At 49.4% G+C, this 14887-nt stretch overlaps 1 protein-coding gene across 5 annotated transcripts in view; it reads left to right on the forward strand.

Annotated features, from left to right (window-relative positions):
* The window catches only part of NFATC2 (nuclear factor of activated T cells 2), a 158357-nt gene that overhangs the window by 19896 nt on the left and 123574 nt on the right, over positions 1 to 14887 (forward strand). For 4 of the 5 annotated variants that reach the window (XM_082428379.1, XM_082428378.1, XM_082428377.1 and 1 more), the window contains exon 2: positions 12825 to 13836. In XM_082428379.1, the coding sequence (XP_082284505.1) occupies positions 12825 to 13836 (1012 nt within the window). The remainder of the gene's footprint in view (positions 1 to 12824; positions 13837 to 14887) is intronic. The other variant, XM_082428380.1, reaches the window with a different exon arrangement.

The following is a 14887-nucleotide window of genomic DNA, read 5'->3' on the forward strand; positions in this document are numbered from 1 at the left end:
GGTCACCGCCCTTTGAAAGGCTGATAAAAGCCACCGATCCCATACGCTGTAGGAGCACACATGCACACTCTCCTGCACTGTCCCCCACCCCCCCAAACCCCCACCCCAACCAGCATCCCCTCTGCCCCCAGCGCACCTTTTATACCATTTCCAAGTAGAGTCACAGGCCCTGCTGGAGCCCTAACGTCCCCTGCACTTCGACTCAGGGCCACCTGCTCTCAACCCATTCACAGGGCACAATTTAAACCTCATTCTTTCAGCAAACACTCACTGAATGCTGGTTTTGTGCCAGGCCCTGTAGGGGTACAGAGACGAATGAGATGTGGTCCTGCCCTTGCCTGGCCCCCAGGCCAATGTGGGACACAGCCTGGTAAACAAATTGGGACAAATGAGGTGCTGGGATATAGTATCATGGGTTTTTTTTTGGTGCTTACTAAAAATAGAGCTCTACCCTAAGCAAGCAGTTCGCTGAACACATGTGACATTCAGAGACGTTGCCGTCTGTGTCGAGTTAAGGACAGGCCTTAATAAGCCTGCTTTGTACAAATAGTGTCTCCAGGTGCAGCTGGAAAGGTGAAATGAGGGCTGAATTGAGCCGCGGCCTTGTCAAGGGAGTCAAAAGAACTAGGGAGAAAGTTGCCTTAATCACGCTTTACTATCGCACACATGCCATCCCAGCTTCCAAATTAAAGGCCTTCTGTTCTTAAGGTGGCCTTAGCTTTTGATCGGGAGTAGAGGTTCTTAAAATCTTAAAGCTGTGTTATTTGAGTTGGTTCCCAAGGCTTTTTAGTCCTGTACGGTGATGGGGTTGAATAAATTGGAAAAATGCAGCATTGGTGGCCAGTGGTCCTCAATCCTGGCTACACGCTGGACTGTTCCAGCCGTACCCAGGACTTGTGAAGTCAGACTCCTTGGGGGTCAGTTAACTTTTGCTGAGAGTCATTGAGCGGTACATGGCAGGGCAGGCCTCGAACCCAGGCAGTTAGGATCCCAGGTCTCTGCCCTCAGCACTACAGCTCAGCCAGTATCTTACTGACTCCAGCTTTCCTGGGTCCCCTGTACGCCAGCATGGGGTGCATTCACCTCATATATTTTGATATTTATATACTTATCAGTTGTATGTTCACTGCTGTCCTAATGGGATTATACTCATAAAACATGCAACAAAAATCAAAGTGGGAAAGGACAGAATATAAACGGGAGTTCTGCCGTTCCTGTATTTCTTTCTACTTCCCAGTGGACTGTCGTGCATGCCTCCTGGGGTACATGTTCCCCCCAACTCCAGGGGCCATTGGCTCGGCAAGTCAGAGCACCAGATCTGAAGTCAGGAAATCCTGGCTTGAAATTCTGACTTAGCTGTCTCCTACCTGCGTGACCTTGGCCAAGCAAAAGTACCTGGCATTAGCAAGCATGCAATAAATCGTTGCCAAATAAATGGATGAAAAGTTGCATAATTCCTTATTAGTGGTACGCCTCAGGGCAGGTGATTTTGATCCTCTGCGCTTGTGTTTTCTCATCTGTGAAATGGGGGTGGTGATGGCAGGTTCCCACGAGGCAGTGTGATTAAGCGCAGGCAGCAGGGCTGTGTGAGTGTCAGGTGGCAGTGGTGGTGGGCTCTGAGATGTCTTCTGGCTCGCCTGACTTCTTGACAGCATTGGTTCCTTGGAGGAGAGAGTCTTTGCCTTGGCCTTTGATGAATCCTGAGTCTTAAAGAGAAGATGCTCTTTGGAGAGGAGCCACTGGCCGTTGGGCTTCAGCCGGCATCACAGCAAGTTATCTAACTTACGTACGATCAGTTCTGACTCATCGGGCCCCTGCCTCAGCCCCAGAACTTGGCCAGCTGCAAAAGCTTTCTCAGTTGACCTGACTCGCAGGCTGCAAGGTTCCCTGCGGCTGCCTCTGTGAGAGGCAGGGCCTCCCCAGGTGTCCTGCCCTGGCCCCCCCAGGACCCCCTGAGCCAGGGCCAGGAAGAGGCAGCCTTGGAAAGTGCAGCGTGATGGATGCCTTGTGGCTTCCCCCCACGAAGGGACTTCCTCTTTCCTCTCTGCCCAGCACAGGAAATAGCCACGGGGCTCCGCAGAGCTCCAGCCAAACTCGGCTTCGCTGCGCTGGTGTGAGGTTCGGTTTTTGCCGATGGTTCCCAAACTGAGCTCAGGGAAGAAGGCAAGACTCGGCCCTGAGGCTCTTCCTGGGATGCGTCAGGGGCTGTCAGCTTTCCTACCTGGAGCAGAGCCCCACATGGGTTCCCCCAAAGCAAGAGGAACTGCCTTTGACTTTTTCCTGAACTTTTATTACGAACTTTTCCAAAAATATGGAAAAGTAGAGACAGTGGTATAGTTAACTCCCGTGTTCCCATGCGCCCAGCTTCAACAATCATCAACATAAGGCCGATCTTATTTCATCTCTGCCTCAGTGTGTTCTCTGCATCTCCACTCCTGCTTACTTTATGTCACATTCCAGGTGGCATAATATTTTATTAATAAATAGTATGTAGCTCAAAAATAAGGGCTCTTGAAAAAAAAATCAAATACCATTATCAAACCTGAAAAGGAATAATACTTAATTTCAAATGTCCAGTGTTTAAATTTCCTGCTTGTCTCACAAGGGTCTGTTTATGGTTAATTTGTTTGAACCAAGATCCAAACAAGATCCTCACATTGTAATTGGTTGACATGGCCATTTATGTCTCTTTTATTTTATAAAAATCCCCATCAGTCTGTTTCCTTGCCGTTTATTTGTTGAAGAAGCAGGGTCATTTTTCCTGTGCTGGTCTCCACGTGATAGATTTTGCCAGTGTCATCCCTGTGGTGTTTTTAAAACGTGTTCCTTTGTCCCTTGCATCTCCTACGGGCTGGCATTTAGATCTAAAGTCCTGTGCCTTGGACTTTTAGTGTTTTTTTTTCCTCTGCAAGAGAAATATATCAAAGGTAGACGGGAAGCTACAGGAAGAGCAGAGAGATTGCTTTTCCCGAGTTGGCATTTGGGGACCCTCCACGCGTCCTAATCTGAGGTTTTGGGAAAGAGCATTTTCTCACCTGGACCTGTTTTAGTTAATACGACATATTTCTAAAAGCCAGTCCTTCTGTGTGAATTTTAATTGAGCCACGCCTGAGTGAGCTGTCTGAAGTAAGAAAGTTGCCTGCAAAGCTCAGGATTTATAAAGATCTTTATCAAAACAAACCTGCTTGGGTGTGCTGAAAAAGGGTGACCGTTAGACGAGGAGGTGGGGAACGCTTTAAGTCTGCAGTGCCTGCGAAAGTCATTGTAAAGACTTCAGAAAGGGGCTGTTTACCTGTGTGATCCTAAGAAGGTGGGATGAGGGTCTGAAATCCGCAACGGGTTACATCACCTCCGTTGCCAAGGAGAAAGGAGGAATGTCATTAATGACGGGGCTTGGCAGGGGCCACGATGGATGAAGTGTGCCCGCCCTCGGGGAACACGGCACCAAAGTGAAAGCTCCTGGGGACGAGTGTAAATATAGCACCCATCTGTCAATCAGGTATTAATTTTAAGTCTCTGCCCCTGGCCAAGGGTTATGGGGCCCCACTGTCTTCAAGGGGAAGTTTCCACTTGGATTTCAAGTTGCCTGAAAGAGAGGTGGAAATCAGCTTCGCAGGCCGTGACAGGGGTTGTAGGACTCCATAAAGACTACAGCTCTTTGAGGGGCGGGCGTAAAGGTGAGGGGGCCTTTGCTGAGTGAGTTAGAGGAAGGAAAGCAAGGAAGGTGGCCGTGCCCCCTCCCATGTCCCCTTGTGCAGGGCTTTGACGGACAGGCGGGGTAGCCACGCAAGCCCTGTTTCTGAGGGAGGATTATCTGAGGTCTACTTCTGGCTAATTCTTCTGACCAGATCTTTCCTTTTCCTTTTGGCGAGGAAGTCGCTCTCTGTTGAGCACTGTGTGACAAATGCGGAGAGACTGTCTTTTCTTAGAGACGGATCTCCCTGAAGCACAAGTTCAATCTCAAATGGCTGTCTTCTTGAAAAACGGAGGCAGTATGGCAAGGTGACCAGACAAGTAAAGTCTGATGTCATCATTTGATGGACTATTACACAGAGATGCAAAAGAAACTGCAGCTGCATACGACATGGTTAAATCTCAGACATAAGGTTGAGGAAAACGGTGACATGCACATCTCGTACGGTTTTATTTATACGATGGTCAAAGCAGGCAAACCCAGGCTATAGTGAGAGAAGGCAGGCGAGCGGGTCCCCCTGAATGAGGGTTATTGGCTGGGGGGGGGGGCCACCAGAGAACCCTCTGGCAGGATGGAAACATTCTATATCTTGATTGGTGGGTACACGGTGCATACATTTGTAAAAAGGCACGAGGTGTGCTTCTAATATCTGTGCATTTGACTGCATTTAAATGATGTCTCAGTTTGAACCCCAGCTCTGCCCCTGATTGTTTTTGTGACTTTGAGTGAATCCTCGCGGCCCTGAGTCTCAGGGTCCCCCTCTGTAACACAGAGGAGTTGATGGTTCCTGCTTCCCAGGGTGCTTGTAAAGCCCAGAGAGAGAGGTAATACACGGGAAAGCTCGAGGCGCAGTGAACAAATAAAAATAAGAAGGTCTTTGAACTTCTTAAAAGCACGAGGGCCCCATGGAATGACTTGCAACCGGTTCTTTCTATCCCAATTTGAGGACAGAGGTGAGGTCTCATGTCTGCCAGATGCCTGGGCCCTGCTGCCCCCATCCAAAAGCTGACCTTGAGGCACATGGGTTGCAGATTCCATACATGTCTCTGCTTCTCTCCAAAAGGAATACGTGTCAGCCTGCGGGTGTGTGTGTTTTTGCAGACAGCCACGCCAGTAGCCAGTCTGTAAGGCTCGGTGCTTGCAAATTGTCCCGGGTCCTGGATCCTGTGTCCCAGGCGCCTGGCCTCATGGCAGGCTGCCTGGGAGGCAGGACCGAGCCCTCCTTTCTGCCCTGTCTGGTGAAGGCAGACAGCTGCCTTAGCTGGGGCAAGGTCAGCAAAGAGCATAGCGTTCAAGGTGGCTTTTTCTAGTGGTTCCACATTGACGAGACAGGATGGTAAACTGCCTCTCTTCCCTTTCTGGCATTTCTGGACCTGACTTATCTGGATGGAATTTCTCACCTCTCATGCCCTGCTTCTGTGTATGTCATCTCTGAGTGATGGGTGTGACAACCTGATTCTCCGTCATTATTAATACACACGATCCATTGATTGGGAATCCAGTTACTGTTCGGCGTTTGTGCATGGTGGGGGCAGTAGGGGCATGGGGGGCCCTTTGGAAAGTTTGCTAAGTGCTGAATTTATTACTTGAAGCACAACCTGTAACTTTTCAAAGAAGGTCTTTCCTATAGGTGGTGCAAGCTGCCAGATGAAAAATCCATCCACCTTTTGCTCCTCTTGGCATTTCCTGCAGCCTCCGACACAGAGGAGGTTATGAGAGGAGTGGGACGGAGGGAGGCGGGATTTTTTTCCCTCCACCTTCCCCCCTGTCCTCTGGCTGCACATGTACAGTGCCAGGTTGTGGCATCCTAATGCTGCCATGGCAACAGACTGTGACGTCTCAAACCCAGCGCCCGGAACTCACACCACCTTGGGGTGTGAGCTCATTGAGCGGTGGGTCTGTCACCTCAGACAGGGATGGACTGCAGCTCTGGGGCCCTGCTGCCAGCCTGAGGGGCATCTGGCCTCCAGACCGTGCCCTGGCTTCTCTCCTCCGAGTCGTTCAAGCCTGAGAGCACCGGTTCGTGCAGTCCCTTTCCCCTTCCCCCTTCCCCAAAGGACAGATGCCTCATGTAGGTTCCTTAGCTGGGTTTCTATTTTGGTCATTCTATTCTGCTTCCTGAAAATTCCACCCGCCTGTAGTTCTAGGCGGAGAAGATGTTCTCTTGCTGTTCCTTTTTTCAAAAGCGATCTGTTGGCTGGTGAGTTGGCGCTGGCGGCTGTCTCAGACTTGGCCGTGTGTCCTTAAGGGTGAGCAACAGGCCCGCCAGAGGCTCCAAGAGGGCAGGCACTGGCAGAGAGCTCCTTGTGGCCTGAGTGGGATTTTTAAATAATCGTTGACTCAATCCTGGGGCAAATGGAGGGATTGTGAGTATTCCAGAAGAAAGGAATCCGTGTCTTTAGTTGTCTAGGGCAGCCTACCTCATGATGGGGCTCCAGAGCAGTTCCTATTCTGGGGACACCTCATTTCTATGTGTTGGCGTTAAGGTATCACCATCCAGGACATATCCCCTTTCATGTGTTATGGGGGTGGAGGAGCTGGGTGGGCTGCCTGAGACTGAATCTGGCTCTGCCACTTAGAAGCTGTGTGACCTTGGGCAAATTAATCACCCTCTCTGAGCCTCACGTTCCCCATTTATGAAATGAGGAAACTCTATCACCTGCTTCGTAGGTCTTTCGTAAGACAAACATTAGTATATGCTAAATGCATACATAGTGGTTCTTGGTATAAAGTATATGGTAGAGATGTGTTAGTGAGAATCATTTTTGTTACTGCAACTAGCTCACTGTGTCACTAACATTTTAGTAAGATTTAGTTGATCAGCTCCCAGGTACCCCAGAAGAGGGAGTACAAAGCATGGAGCGGAGGGGGTGTTCAGGCATTCTTTACTTACTCCACATATTTTCTGAAGGCTAGCAGAAAAAGAGAATTCCCAAAGTGCTGACCAATCCATTTTATTTTTATAAAAATTTCTTCCCTTATTCTTTTTTAATGCTTTTGAAGGCACTTGGGGGCCAGTGTGTGTCACACTTTATCAAGTTGTAAAATAAGGCAATGAAAGCAGAGCAAGGGGAGAATTTTCACTTAGAAGATCGTTCTTTCCATAATGATAATACGAGTATACTGGAAGGCCCCATTTACTGAGTGTTTATTTTGTGTGTTTTGGGCTTCATGCGGATAAGGTGAAACATCAGGTGGGTATTGTCACCAACCTCAGCAACTGTTATACACGAGGACTCAGAGGTCCCCCAGGTCACACAGCCGGGCGGGGGAGGGGGAGGGGGTGAGCCGTGGAGCTGGGGGCCCCTAGCACTGTGTATGGACCGAGACCCGGCCCTCAGTGCAGACGCCTCGCTAGGGCGGGGCTGGAGTGGCCTCCGCAGCAATCTTGTCTTGCGGTTTTTGGAGAGTGGCCAGAGATCTCCCCAGATATTCATGGGGCCTAGATGTTGGGGTGAGCACCTGGGAACTTGACGGAAGGAAGGGCGATGATATTTCGACTTTCGGATGTCTGCTGCAGAAACGATTTACCTGCTAGGGCTGACGGGGAGCAGATGCCTCATTTCTGAATCAGTTCAGGTTTGACTCGTGGATGGATGTTCCCAACATTCTTTGGGGCCTCGGCTGCGTGCAGGGCCCGGAACCGTGGGGCCTAGAGCAGTGGTTCCCAGCTGCGGGTGATTCTGCCTCGCAGGAGAAATTCGGCAATGTCTGGAGGTGCTTCTGGTTGTTACAACTGAGAAGAGGGGAGGGGGTGCTCTGGCATCTAGTGGGTAGAGGCCAGGGGTGCCGCTGAACGTCCTGCAGCCTCACAGCAAAGAAGTCTGTAGCCCCCAGTGTCAGTAGTTCTGAGGCTGAGAACCCCTGGCCTCAGGTCTGCTGGGTTCAAACTGTGAGACCTCGGGCAAGTTAATTCACCTCTTTGTGCCTCAGTTAACCCACCTATAAAAGGGGAGTAAACAGTGCCCGTCTCATAGGTTGTGAGAATTAAATAATTTACTCCAGGTAATGTGTTTACAGCAGAGCCTGGCATATAAATTTTCAGCACATGTTAGCTGCTGTTGCTGCCGCTGTTGTTATTATGATCGGCCTTTATCTGCCTTCAAAAAGCTCACTGTCTAGTAGGGAGACAGACAAGTGAATCTATACTTGATAGACTTCACTACATGACTCTTTAGGTTCTGGCAACACTACAGAGTCTGTAGTGTCTGATCCAGCCTAGGGAGGGCTTTTAGGAAGAGGTGGCCCAAGTGAAATCTTGATGGACAAATAGTGGCTTGCTAGGAAAAGTGAGGACAGGAGGTATGGAAGGGTGTTCTGGGCATGGGGAACAGCATGTGCAAAAGCATGGAGGCACAGAGGACTGAGAGCAGCAACCTCTGAATCCCTCATCTCTGCCTCCACCTTCTGCCTCTTTCGGAATCCTAATGCCTTGACTGTGGGCTGGGTACCTCACACGGCAAGTGGGAGGGTCTCACGGGCCGCCCCAATGAGTACATTGCATACGCGGGTCATCCCCTTGGCAGGGCGCCTTCTCTTGAGTCAGGAGTGAGGCCTCCATCAGGTGCTACTGTGTCTTTAACGCCTTTCTTTCTGACACTTGCCGTTTCCTCCCCCGTCCACTTCCAGCTTTAAAAAAGGCAGACTTTCTGGGGTCGTGGAAATGTCCTGCGTCATGACTGTGGTAGTGACAAGGGTGTAGAACATCTGGCAAAACTCACTGAACTCTGCGCTCAAAATCTGTATGTATAAATGATACCTTATTTAAATAAAGAGCATCAAGGAGGAAAAAAAGTGGGCCTCAGGCTCAGAGCCTTTGGCTAGCAACAGTGTCTTGCTTGAATTTAGTAACTTTTATTTTGATTGTAGTTTTACCCTACCTTCTATTTATGGAGGTGACACTGATTTTCCATTTGTGGCATGGGTGTAAAGTTTCCGTAAAAAAAAAAAAAAAGAAAGTAATATGCGAACGAATTTAAATAGAAATATTAAGTGAATAATATTCACTGGTGGTACATGAATATAGCAAAGATCATGCAAGTGGTAAGAAAAGCAAGCTTTTTGGAAACCCTTCTGAGAGAATCTGGTACTTCTGAGATGAAATGAACTTGGCCCAGTGCTGTGTGGGCACAGTGAGGGAGCTATCTGCAAGGGTGGCAGTTGTTTACGGAGAAATAGTGAAGAATCCTAGCTACTTAAAGAAATATTTTAATCATGAGCCTTTTGTCTGTGAGAATTACTGTCAAATACCCAGGGAAATGAGAATTAAATGATTATAAATTACCTCCATTACTTGCTTGTGGGTAAGCTTTCAAACTCTTGGGGAGAGAAAAGAAAAAGAAACTCTGCTGCTTGGATTAATTAAAACCAATGTAAATGCTTTAAATGCTTTTGCTCAGCAAACTGGCCTTTCTCTTTTTCATTGCTGCCCCGGAGTGTTAGTGATGTGTGTTTTTATGGCAAAAAGTTTCTGTGACTTTCACATCAGCCCCGAGGGGGTGTTTCTGATAAGATGTAATGCAGTTTTTCTGATAAGGCTGGAATTTTTGCTAAGAGGCTTTCTGTGTTTTGTTTTGCTGGTTCGCAGGGCAATGGATTATCTGAATGTTGTCGGACATGGATTTGACCTGGATCTCTTCCTGGATTAAAAATCTATGCTCTGTTACCTGCCAGGAAGGCTGTGTGTGTGTGTGTGTGTGTGTGTGTGTGTGTGTGCAGGCACAAGTACAACTTTATATTGAACTGCAGCTTTACAAGAACCCTAGACCCTACAGACTCTAGTTAGAAAAATGAAAGGACGTCAGAGCCAGAAGCAGCCAAGGAGACTGATCTGGTTTAACGCCGTCCGGTTACAAATGAGGAGGTTGAGACCTAGAGTGGGTGGGGGACTTTTCCAAGGTCACACAACTAGTTAGTGGCAGAGTAGGACTAGAACGCAATTTCCTGCTTCCTAAACCAGGTGTCATTGCTATATATCATGTTATGTCACCGCCCCCCCTTTAAAATAAATAAAATAAAAACATGTGCCTTTTGGAAATTATCTTTCTATTCCTCAATGTAGTACAGAAATCAGAGTCTCCTTTCTGCCTCTGCCCCTAATTACTTAGTTCTTCTCCCCGGAGGAAATCACTGTTACCTGTAACTTCCAGGGAAAGCCTGTGTACCCATAAGCATTGTGTGTGTGTACGTGTGTGTGTGTACGTGTGTGTGTGTACACACTCACCCTCTGTTTCTATCCTATGCATACTGTGTGCATCTTTAACAATATCTTGTGGTCATTCTATATCAATGTAAAAAGAACGTTTTCAACCCTTTTTGTAACTGTATTGTATCTCACTATGTGAATGACAGAATTTAACCCATCTCCAGCTGATGGACAGTAGGTTGCTTCCAGTCTTTGGGGATTATAAACAGGGCTGGACTGACTAAACTTATGCATACCTGGTTTTGCGCATGTGCTGGATAAATTTCTAAAAGTGACATTGCTTGGTTCCAAGTATATGTGCATTTGGAATTTAGATAGATATTACCGAATCACCCTCTCTTAAGATGATGTCTTTCTACCTTTTGGTTTGGATGTTAGCATCTTTGAGGAGTAGTTTAAATATTTCATGCTTTATTCAGCAGACCGACAGATATTTTTGGAGGGCCTGCTTTGTGGCAGGTCCTGTCCAGTCGTTAGGAATACAGTGGGGGTGGTGGTGGTGAGAGAGTCCTCATGGAATTGACTGATTGGTGGAGGTGGGGCTGGGAGTTGGGGGAGAGGCAGATGATAAACAAGTAACCACAGAATTACTGAATTAGAATTGTGAGAAGTGCAGTGGAGCAGAGCAGGGAAGTGTGAGTGGGGTCTGATCTCGTCAAGAAGGTCAGAAGGACTTCTGACAGCACATGACACCTTAGCCAAGCTTCAGTGAAGGAGCGGTTTTAGTTACGAAGAGGGCTGGGTGGGGGAGGAGTTGTTGAGCAGAGGGAACAGCAAGTGCAAAGGTCCTGAGGCAGAAAGGAGCTTGGCATTTTCTGAGAATGACAGCCAGTTTGGCTGGAGTCCGGGGAGAGAGGAGAGGGGGAGAGGATAGAGAGAGGCAAGGCTAGAGGGGCAGGCAGAGGCTCAACCGGGCTGACCTAGTTGAGGTTGTTTATCTTGATCCTAGGAGCTGTGGAAAGCCATTTCTGGGCTCTCACCTGGGGTGGGGCACCACCTGAACCCTATGAGATCAGCTCAGCTAAACCAGATAGCACTTACCCCAGGATGGCCCAGAAAGGGCACCGAGGAAGTGGAGGATCACCTGTGTGCACCAACCAGCTCTGCTGTTACAGTGCAAAAGCCAGCCACAGGCTATGTGTAAACAAATAGGAGCAGCTTTGTTCCAATAAAACTTTACTTACACACGCAATCTGTGGGCCAGCTTTGGTCCAGGGGCTGTAGTTTGCCTGACCCTGATCTAGCAGCATGCTATTCTCTAAACAGATAATATCTGATGTGATGTGAGCTGCTAACAGGTGTCAGTGGAGAAAAGACGGCAGGGAAATGGGGTGGAGAATGACACGGGTGGGGATGGAGGTGATCCTTTTGATGGGCCTGTCTAAGGAGCTGCTGACTGAGCAGGCATGTGAAGGAATTAAGGGAAGCAGCCAGGTGAAGATCTTGGGGGGAGAGTTTCTAGGGAGAGGGAGCTCCACAGCAGGAGCTGCTTGAAGAATCGTGAGGATGTCAGCAGGGCTGGTGCTGAGTCAGCTTGGGGAAAAGTGGGGAGAGTGGGAGTAGTGAGACAGGCCAGGGCCAGGGGACGAGTGTGTTAAGGACTGTCCTGGGGACATCTGGGGAAGCCTTTAAAGTGGGTTTCACTTTACAATGGACATTTCAATAGACGGCTGCGTGGAGAACAGACCATAGAGGGTGAGTGTAGAAATGAGGAGACCAGGGAGGAGGTGACGGCAACAGTCCAAGTGGAAGAGGGTGGCGGGAGGTGGTGACACATGAATTTGGTTCACGTTTTAATAGAGCGGTCAGGCTTTGCTGATGGATTGGATGTAAGGGCATGAGAGAAGAGTCGAGGCTGACCCAAGTAACGACAGAGAGGATGGAGGGGCCTCTGTTGAGCTGGGGAGCTTGCAGGAGGAGCGGGGTGTGGGATGGTGGGAACAAATAGCTAGTTCCCTCACTAATCTCACTCTCCAGCCACGGGTTCTTTCGAGGTGGCAGCAGAAGCCTGAGCTAGGTGGCTACGATTAAAGAAAAAAATTAGATCATTCTGTATCCACTGATTTTACTAGTTTGGGAGGCTCTATAGCTATGGCTCTGTCTTTTGGGGGCCAAGTAGCTTTTCTGGGGGATTTCTAATCCTGTTCATTCTGTATTTGTGTGAATCTCTTCCCCTCCCTGGACCTCAGTTTCCTCATCTGTAAAATGGCACAAGATGAGCTATGGCTCAGGAGTCCTGGTTGTAAATTAAGTCACTTTTTTACATGTGGGCATAAACATTTGGGATTTGAACCCAGAGCTTCATGGTCTCCGGAGCTGCTGAGGCCTCCCCCTGCATCTTGTAGCTGTATCATACAGGTAGAAAGAGCAGATGGGCCTAGGTCAGTGTTTTTCAAACTGTGGGTCATGACCCACTGGTGGGACAGGAAATCTGTTTAATGAGTTATGACCAGAATTTAAACAAAATAACCCCAGACAGGAGGATAGATAAGAGTGCATCATACGTAGCAGGGTAAGTATTGTTTTGGGAAGCTTTTGTTTCAGTTGCCAGTGAATATGATGGTGTGAACTGAATTGTGAAATAAAATCACATTTCTTTTAAGGGTTGCGCTGAAACAAAAGTTTGGAAGCTGTTAGCCCAGCCAGCCATCCAGGTCTCTGGCTGCTGCTGCACGGCTTGGACCAGCTGTGCTTGTGCACCTGCACTAAAATCCTTCCGCTTTGATCTCTCCGTTCAAGGAATCTGGGATGAAGTGGCCTCCCTTTCCTTCTGTGAGGGAAGGAGTTTCTAGCTCTGGGGTTTGGTGTGGTGGGGATTAAAAATAAAAAATAACAGGAGACAAAACCCAATCTGTGATTGCTCTGCATCCGGAGTTGTGTTTTAGAGGCTTAAAAAGACCCCTCCCTCCCCCCTTCTCTTTCCAGAAGAACCGAATGCACATAAGGTCGCCAGCCCACCCTCCGGACTCGCATACCCCGATGATGTCCTGGACTATGGCCTCAAGCCATACAGCCCCCTAGCCAGTCTCTCTGGCGAGCCCCCCCGCCGGTTGGGAGAGCCGGATAGGGTAGGGCCCCAGAACTTTCTGTGCCCTGCCAAGCCAGCGGGGGCCTCGGGCCTGAGCCCTCGGATCGAGATCACTCCATCCCACGAACTGATGCAGGCAGGGGGGCCCTTCCGCGTGAGAGACACTGGCCTCCTGGTGGAGCAGCCGCCCCTGCCGGGGGTGGGCGCCAGCCCGAGGTTCACGCTGCCCGTGCCCGGCTTCGAGGGCTACCGCGAGCCGCTTTGCTTGAGCCCCGCTAGCAGCGGCTCCTCTGCCAGCTTCATTTCCGACACCTTCTCCCCCTACACCTCGCCCTGCGTCTCGCCCAATAACGGCGGGCCCGACGACCTGTGTCCCCAGTTTCAAAACATCCCTGCTCATTATTCCCCCAGAACCTCGCCAATAATGTCACCTCGAACCGGCCTCGCTGAGGACAGCTGCCTGGGCCGCCACTCGCCCGTGCCCCGTCCGGCCTCCCGCTCCTCGTCGCCTGGTACCAAGCGGAGGCATTCGTGCGCTGGGGCCTTGGTTGCCCCGCTGCCCGGAGCCTCACCCCAGCGCTCGCGGAGCCCCTCGCCGCAGCCCCGGGACGACGGCGCCCCTGCCGGGTACCCCCCCGCGGCTGGCTCTGCCGTCCTCATGGATGCCCTGAACAGCCTCGCTGCCGACTCGCCCTGTGGGATCCCCACCAAGATGTGGAAGACCAGCCCCGACCCGTCGCCGGTGTCCACCGCCCCGTCCAAGGCTGGCCTGCCCCGCCACATCTACCCGGCCGTGGAGTTCCTGGGGCCCTGCGAGCAGGAGGAGAGGAGGAACTCAGCCCCAGAGTCCATCTTGCTGGTGCCACCAACTTGGCCCAAGCAGCTGGTGCCCGCCATTCCCATCTGCAGGTAAGTCAGGCTTTGAAAACGATTTATTCCATGGTCCAGTTTTAAGAGAAGGTTTTCTGGTTATGAGCATGGGATTCAGAGTTGGCTAGACTGGTCTTAAATCCTGGCTCTCCATTTACTGGCTGCCAGACCTTGAAAAGGAAGTTAAATTCTCTGGGAAAACAAAACAAAACAAAACTCTGAGCTGCAGTTTTCCCATCTGTAAAATGGGTGTGTTCCTGACTTACTGGGTGGTTGTTAGGAGGATGCAGTCATCGGATGCATGTGATTGCTCATATGACACTGAGCTCATTCATGCATTCACTTATTTAATAAGTATTTATCAAACACCTACTATGTGCCAGGCACTGTTACAGGTGTTGGGGAGACAGTGTCAACAAAATGGGAAAAAAAATTCTGCCTTCGTGGAGTTAACGTTCTAGTAAGCTCAAAGCAAACCTGAACACGTGGAATTTGCTATCTTATTATAAGAGGAATTGATGTTTGTTGGCATCTGCTATGTGCCTCAGTATTGCAATCAGTGATATGGAGGCCTTCAAAAAATGTGGGAGCCATAATCCTCAAGGAGCTTAAAATCTTGGCAAGCTGAAGAGATGCATGAATAGCAGCATGTAGGCTTGGGGTCTCCAGGGATGGATCTGAGTCCTGGCTCTGCCACTCACTGGCTGTGTGATCATGGGCATGTCTGCTGCTGCCATCCTGCTGTGCCCATAACAGACATCACTAATCATGCAGGGCCCTCTTTCTCATTGAGCACCTTTTGGATGCCGTGCCCAGGGCAGACATTGCTAATCAATCAGGACCTTCATTCTCATTGAGCACCTTTCTGGGCCTTGGTTCATTTCCTGTGAGATGAGGATAATAATAGTACCTACCGCATGGTTTTTTTGTTTGTTTGTTTTTTTAAGGATTAGGTGAGATAATATATATCAAACTCTTAGCGTAGGACCTACATAGGTAAGAGCTCATGAAAGAGACAGCTGTTATTGTTATCGGGGAATCTTATCCTTATAGAGGAAGCACTTTGTTGCTTCCTCACTGATGAGCCGTG

The sequence above is a fragment of the Balaenoptera physalus genome, assembly GCF_965194825.1.
Source record: "Balaenoptera physalus genome assembly, chromosome: 16".
NCBI lineage: Eukaryota > Metazoa > Chordata > Mammalia > Artiodactyla > Balaenopteridae > Balaenoptera > Balaenoptera physalus.